At 26.1% G+C, this 8,144-nt stretch overlaps 1 protein-coding gene across 1 annotated transcript in view; it reads right to left on the minus strand.

Annotated features, from left to right (window-relative positions):
• Positions 1-5,026, minus strand: part of LOC100160187 (uncharacterized protein ZK1073.1) — a 49,040-nt gene extending 44,014 nt beyond the window's left edge. The window contains exon 1 of the mRNA XM_029488968.1: positions 4,634-5,026. Coding sequence (XP_029344828.1) covers positions 4,634-4,702 — 69 coding nt within the window. The 5' untranslated portion in view covers positions 4,703-5,026. The remainder of the gene's footprint in view (positions 1-4,633) is intronic.
• Positions 5,027-8,144: the final 3,118 nt, after the last annotated feature.

The raw sequence follows: 8,144 nt of genomic DNA on the forward strand, positions 1-8,144 counted from the left end.
GGATTTAATTCTTATTTATTTTCAAACTTTTTCAATGATTTTTTTTACATAATGCATATTTGAGTGCATAATTTTAAAAATGTTAGAGCATATAAAATGCATATTTTCGAACTTTTAGTGCATATTTTAATGCATATTTTGACAATTTTTAGTGCATGAATGCATGCTTATTTATGCATTTTTTAGTGCATGAAAGTAACGAGCCCTGGTTATTACTTATTAGTGTTTATTTATAAACTATTAAAATGTCGTGTTATACCAAGAATAATATCGAAACAATAGTATATAATACATAGTACAATAAAAATTAATTTAGGAACGGGCCCAAAAAGAATATCGCACACGGGCCACTTATTATGTAGTTGCGGCACTGGTTTTTAGAATACCTGAACGGGCGGAATCAATGCTACATTGGAAGCAACAATAGGTCCTCAAATTCAGTAAACAAAAATGGGCAATTTTTTGGAATTATTAGAAGATTTTTTTCTAAAATTTTGCTTCAACAATAATTATGAGAATATGTTAACTATGGATTTTCCATTTTTAAAACAGCTGCAATATCACACAAAATTATGTGAAACCTTGTATTATATTTTAAAGGTGGCATGTTGACCGAGAAGAAATATTTCATAAGCATATATCGATATTTAAATCAGAAAATGTACATTTTTATTTCAAATTCTTAAGCAGATTGATTTTTTATAGGTTACTGTTTGAATGTTATGTATACTGAATATTGAATCAATAAATAATTATTTAAAAGTACCTATTTTAAGTTTAATAATTGATGTATAAATATTGCATAAAAATATTGGAACAGCGTGTCCTTTACTCCTGTCATTTATCTATATATGTATATAATTAATAATTTGTCTATAAAGTTACAACTTGTAACTTAAAAGGTAAAGTTTTAGTGATTCAATATTCATAAAATACATCAACGTTTTCTAGGAACTACTCAACTCACAGATATAAAATAAAAAATATATAGAATCATTATGATGACTAAACTGTCCCTACTCCCCCCCCCCCAAAAAAAACAACTTAAATATCAAAATATTTTATGGCTAATGGTAAAATGTACCACCCCATATAGCAATATTATTCGTCCGTTATTTATTTGTAAGTCGTTCGTTCTGTTATTAAGGGGGCTGGAGCGTAATCAATTCTAAGGAGTAAAACCTAGGCATTTTATATTTCTGTTTATCTGGGTCTTGTGTATGTGTTGAAAGTAAATGAACATTAGTTTGCGTAATTCGTAGTACTGATCACGTTTTATAGGGGCATCATAGTGACCGGGATGTACGTCTGTAATTTTACCTACGCGCATGCACATGTCACAATTTATTGCTTTATAAAATGACAGACATTTTTTTTCAAAAAATACCACCTCTAACTTCAATCACTACGCTCAGTAGGATGTTCCGATTTTAACTTTGAAAGCAGATTTGAATTCTCCTTTAAATTTACTATGCTTTAACTGTCGTAAATTTTTCATATTCTATATCAATTTATTTAAATTTGAATTATGAATATGTTCTATTTTTAATCGTTTTGTTAGTAAATTTCTAAGTAAAAAAAAATAAAATCACAAAAATGAAATTGTCAAAGCATAGAATCTATGTTATTATCTGATAATTTAGTGACAAATTCAAATTTGCTTTCAAAATTAATATCGGAATATTATATTGGGCGTAGTGATTGAAGTCGTGAGCTATGTTTTCGACCAAAAATAAATCACGCTCCAGCCCCCTTAAGACCGTAATTATTGCTTGCACTGTTTTATAGGTTTTAATGGTTTTATTAAGAATCCTTCTGATGTTGTAAATTTAGGGTTAAATTGGATTACCTATCATAATCAAACAACCCATCAATTTATTATTGTTCTCAGAAATTTGTCTGCGAATTTGATTAAATATCAGAGAAATACTAAACTACTACAGTGGTTTGGTAAGTTATCAATCTGTAATATTATTGATGTGCAATATAAGAAGAAAAAAAATAATTATATATTATAATCTTTGTCACATTTGTGAACTTTCATATATTTAAAAAAATATTAGTTAAGCTTATTATCTCTGCAGTTTTTTTTTCTGAGAACGATGAAGTGTTTGTAAATAAGCGTATTTAAATCGGCATAAAACATGCATTGTGGAAATCCTTTTTGAAATTACCTTTAATAGTTTTCAAGAACATTTTCATTAACATTAACATGTTCATAAATGCGTTTAGTAAATATTTCAATATTTGAACAAACCCTAAACAGGAAAATGTATAGGTATAATATTTTAAGCTAAATCTATATATTATAAGCATAATAATAATTTTTCATATGCTCAACTCTCATACATATTGAATATTGACAAGTAATTAACATTACACAATATAAGTATTCTAAATACAGAACAATACAATTTTATTTTACTTTGGACAGTGGAGTGAAAATTGAAAATTTCCTGTTTATTATTATTATTTAATAGATTTTAGAAGAATAAATTAGAAGATTTAAAAATGCAATACTTGTGAGACTATAAAAATACATAGCAAGCACATATTCTGCAAAGCCATGCTAGAAAAGAGTATGCTGATAAAAAAAAATAATGAATGAGATAAAATGTTGTCATAAATTACCATTATAAGGCACAAAACTAACAGTTTCCGTTGAGTATTTCACTAATTCAAATTTCAATAGGTACATAATGTTTTACACATTACATTGTTCAAATTTATTTCATAATATATGGGGATACAAAGCCGTATAATATATTGTACTGTATAATTATTTTCAGTTGTTGCAATTAATATTAAATAACTATTATAGTATCTATAATAGGTACACAACATTTTAAAGGCATTAAACCAAAAATACAAATTATGGACAGAATATAATATAAATGTTTAGGTTTTCACTTACCGTGGCGCAAAATAGTTGCGTATTATTATTATTATTTTTTTTTATTAAATTTATTAAATCATGATTATTATTTTTATTATTATTAAATTATATTATTAATATAATATTGATGTTGTAATATCCAAACAACAAATCTTAGAAAAATAAATCTAAAAATAACATCTAATAATGCACTGTGGGTCGGTAATTAAAATTTTAAACCTTTATTTAAAATGTAAATGATAAAAAATTTTATGGAAAAATCTAATGTTCAAAATATACTAAATCGAGGTGGTAACTTAATAGCAAAAATGCTCAAAAATTATTTTATCTGTATATTATTAAATACATTTATACATAGATGATCGGTGAAAATTTTAAATTTATAGGATTAGATAGGTATTTAGGTGTTCTATTAAGTAGACCTATAAACTTTTTAACGTTATCAAAAATTTTAATTTATTTTGTTAAGATAAGTAGGATTTTTATCGAATATAATTATTCATATATAGAGTATTTCAATCACCTCAAAAACATTTTGAACAGAAATAGAATATACTTTATAATTAGTTTATATTATCATAGAATTTCAATTATATAGAATACCTTCGGCACTCCATAAATACACCCTTTTGGCCATATTATTATAATAAGAAATTAGTAGTATAATATTATTAATTATTATGTACGCAGAACGCTATAAAGGATAGATTATTACATATAGTAGACATTGCTATGATGTACCAAACTACCATATTAGTAGTAATAAACCGAATAAAACCACAAATTAATACCAGGCTCTTTGGAATAAAAACTAGCGAATGGCATTATTTACGCTGTTTAACGTGTCATTTTAAACTTAAAATTAATTTACACCAATACAACAAACTAAAGTTTTTATCAAGATTTTACTAAATAGAAAAATTAATTACTATTAAATACTGTTGAATACATTAAAACATATCCTTAGAAACAGAGACTGAAACTAAAGACATTTTAGAACATTTTTTTTTTTAATTTTATATATTATTCTATAGAATACTGAAATATCATATACTTGTAATTCTAAATAACAACAGTACCTACCTAATAGGATTAAGTAATTTTAAAAATACTCATGTTCATGGTGATTGGTGGGGGATTGTGTTTTTAACGTTCTCACCGAAATAAATGTACAAGTGTGCAACTATATACTATTTCAATGGGTGAAAATATTAGCCACAAGATTAATGGACCAAACAAGGTCGACGCGGCGGAAACTATAAAGTGTAAACACAGTCGGATGAAATCCACTAATGACAGATTCATTGTCATAAAACACTAATTTGTAACTGAATATTCAATATTGTCAAAGGTATAATATAATATAACTTCAGTGACATTTATATTATATTGGTCGTAACTCGTATTTCAGTTTTAATTTCCATTTTGGGCGTCCACAATGTTTTCTAGAAACGTATACTTAGTTCGCATAACGTCATTAAAAATAATTTGAATGGAGTATTTTTTTTTATACGAGAAGGTATATAGGTATTATATACACATAGGTACTAAATTGTATTCGTATTTCATTTTATAATTGCATAATAAATTATATTGTTACATATTTATTCAAACATTATTTCGATTTAGCAGAAAAAGGTATTGAAAATAATTTCTTATTGACCGAAAGAAAAAAAATTCTTTATACAATTAATTATATTAATAGTGATAATAATAATAATAATAACAATATTGTACCTTTTTGTTGATATAGGAACTAATGCTGCCCCTTCTGGCCTCGGACAGCCGGCGGTCGTCAAAAGACATCCAAAAAAACTAATTGGAAACCGTTTTAGACGAAAAATATATAAAATTAATATAATTTGAATGTAAATACGTCGTATGAACGCGCAAACCAAACAAATGTGTTGCTATATCAATATTATATAGTACGTATACAAATCACAAACTATACGTATAAACTTATGCGTGTAAATTTAAATATTGGTGAAAAAATTAATTACATTTACAAACACCGTACTTATGATAAATACGAAAATAGTTTAGCGAGGGGCGTGCGAATCGTACTGACGCAAGCGGACCGCGAGTGTTGGGAAAACATTTTTTTGGCACCGTCCCGGCGATGCGGACCAAAATAGACGTCACTCGGCCTTCTGAGCTTTTATACCTCCGCCGCTGCTGCTTCGGTTAGATGCGATACATTATATATATATATATATATATATTGTGTACGACTACTGCAGCAACTGCGACTCTATATGGTCTACTGTTTTCCCACCGGCTGACTAATCGTTGATTTCACTTACGATTATGACTGTCGCCACACCCGCATTATGTATATATTTCTGTACGAGCGACCGAAGAAACACTGTATATTATAATATTATTCTTTTGACATTTTTGATTTCGTGAGGGTGTATTAATTAAACGAGAAAAATTCAAAAACAGAGGATGGTGATATAAAAAAAAAATTATAATAATAAATACGATGTTATAAATAATACGAGAAAAAAATGTATTGTTATAAATCACGATAGGTATATCTATAAGTACCTACTGCAATGCGGATTGGACATATTATAAGAAACGTTTTTCAATTATATTATTCCAACGCATAATAACTGTGGTTTATTATATTCGTATTTTAACGCCAAGCTCGTGTACTATCCTGTACTATAATATAACAATTAATAATATGTACTATGGTTGTAGTAACTCATATATTATGTATTGTATATTGCAATCAGAAAAGTTCGTCCACTAGCTGTAACGATTTTTCGTATAAATATTTAACAATGTTTTACACTACAAATGATGTGTAGATTTAAATATTAATGATAATTATTATCATTATAATATTTATTATTTATTATTTATTATAGCATTATATTATACAACATTGGTATAGAGGTAATAACCTGGTAACATACCGTTTAACATTACATTATGGTTTATTACAAAAGACTATAATAATAATATAACAACGAAGAAAAAAATACAGTATTATATTATTATATAGGTACATCTACATATAAATATATAATATACACTTATTTACGAAACTGTTTTTTTTTAATACATGCGCATTTAATGGTAGTCAAAGTAGTAGTAAAACCGCATTGTACAATCGTCACGAATTTAATCAACCTTTGTAACAATAAAACAAAACCATAAAGCTTGATAAACATATAAAACATTGTTTCTTTTGAATAATCATTTCAAAAAAAAAAATGAAACTACTATTTTTAAACAATAGGTACCTATTATTAAATGTATTGAGCTAGTTTTTTATTTATATGTATTTAAAGTTTAAAGACATACCATAGTCTATATGGATTATATATTCTTAAATCAATGATATATATATTATTGATATAAGATGTGTTTATACAAGTATATAGAAACGTATTATACTAGTATAATGCATCAAACGCAAATCCATTTTTAAATCATTAATTTATTCCTTTATTAAAGATAATATATTATATGCAGTGTAACTCTAGAGCAAAATATTTGAAATATTCAAAAACAATTACCTACCTACGTACTATTAATAATTGGTCTCTGCGACGATACAAAGTATAGGTACCTATAGTTATTTAATAATTAATAATATTAATATATCTGACATATACCATGATAGTAGCCATCATCTGCCATATATATTGGTACCAACGATTAAAATCATATTTTATGTATAGTGTAAAGTAAAATAATTAACGCTAAATATACAACATCTACCTACTAGGATATTTATATTATATTTGAATAAATATAAAGTCAAAATATTAGGATTATATGGCTATGATTATTTATATATTATGTAACATCATATGATATAATTACCTACCTATTGATATGATTTTTAATATTATGTACCTACATCTGTCTACTAAAGGAGTATTTTTTTAATATAATATTATTAGAATTACACAAAATAATACATTAATACTCTTATGGAAGAAACATTATTGCTTATTAGTTGTTCTTTATTGAGATTATATAATTATCGAGTCCAAAAAAACTATCATATCATAACTATAACATGCACGTGTTAGAAAATCATTTAGGTATCTCAAAATATTGTAGGACACATTTAAAACATTAAAAATTCAAGAAACACAAAGATTCTGGAGATAGTATTACGTGGCTCTAATAATATTAATATTTTTAGAAGAAAATAAATAATTTAAATGATAAATCTAAATAATTGGAATAGAACGTTTTATGCGCTGGTTAGAATGGTTTTATTCAAATAATAATATAAACCATCGCACATTTATGTCATAGTAAAGGCGTAAAGCTTGAAATATATTGTTCACAAATGTATTTTTTATACTGATGTTGTCAACTTTAATAAACAGGGATATTATTGTTTACATTTCAAATGTTTGATTGTATGGTTTGATAATGGTTGTATACTTGTATATATACCTTGCGGCAAAATTTGATTAATTCGAAAGGATTATCCTCGACTCGTGGAATTCCAATTTCATGTTCCGACGTTCCGTATGATAATATTAGAAATAGGTAGGTAAGTATTATAAAATGTACAGTTTGTATAGTGTGCGGATTATAATATACCTATATACCTACTGACTACTGAGTACCTACTGTTGATATTGTATTATGATAATAATAAAACATTTGATATCATGTTATTCTTTTAACTTTAATACTAAATTGGGTAGGTATGTACCCGTCTACATGCGCCAAATATCGAATTATGTTATAAAGGAAGAAGAATTAAAACGAGAGTGAATTGGATGGAGATGACGGTATAATAATATATAGGTATATTACCTATTTAGTATTTACTATTTACTCATGTATATTGTGTATATAGTTATTAATAAGATACAACATTTGGAATTGTCCGTATACAGCTCAAAACGAGTCAAAATATTTTAAAAATTATATGGTGTATAAAAAATGAGAATATAAACATTCAGTGAATTTTTCATGTAGCTACAGTTATTCATTTTTGAATAACAACAAAATAAGAAAATCGTGATAAATCGAGTGAATAGCCAATGTTGTAAAAATATGAACTTTAAACGCTCATAAAAATTTAATTTGACTTTCTTCATTTTTGTTGACATTTTTTTTAGATTCTGAGTGGAACGATGAATGTATTGATTTTACAATGATGTGTGTTTTTTTATTTTTTTTTTATTTTTTTTGTGTCTGTGTACACGATAAGTAGTCGAAATAATGCTACGATTTTCAACTTCATATCTTGTTCGAT

The sequence above is a fragment of the Acyrthosiphon pisum genome, chromosome A2 (genome assembly GCF_005508785.2).
Source record: "Acyrthosiphon pisum isolate AL4f chromosome A2, pea_aphid_22Mar2018_4r6ur, whole genome shotgun sequence".
In the NCBI taxonomy this organism is placed as follows: Eukaryota; Metazoa; Arthropoda; class Insecta; order Hemiptera; family Aphididae; genus Acyrthosiphon; species Acyrthosiphon pisum.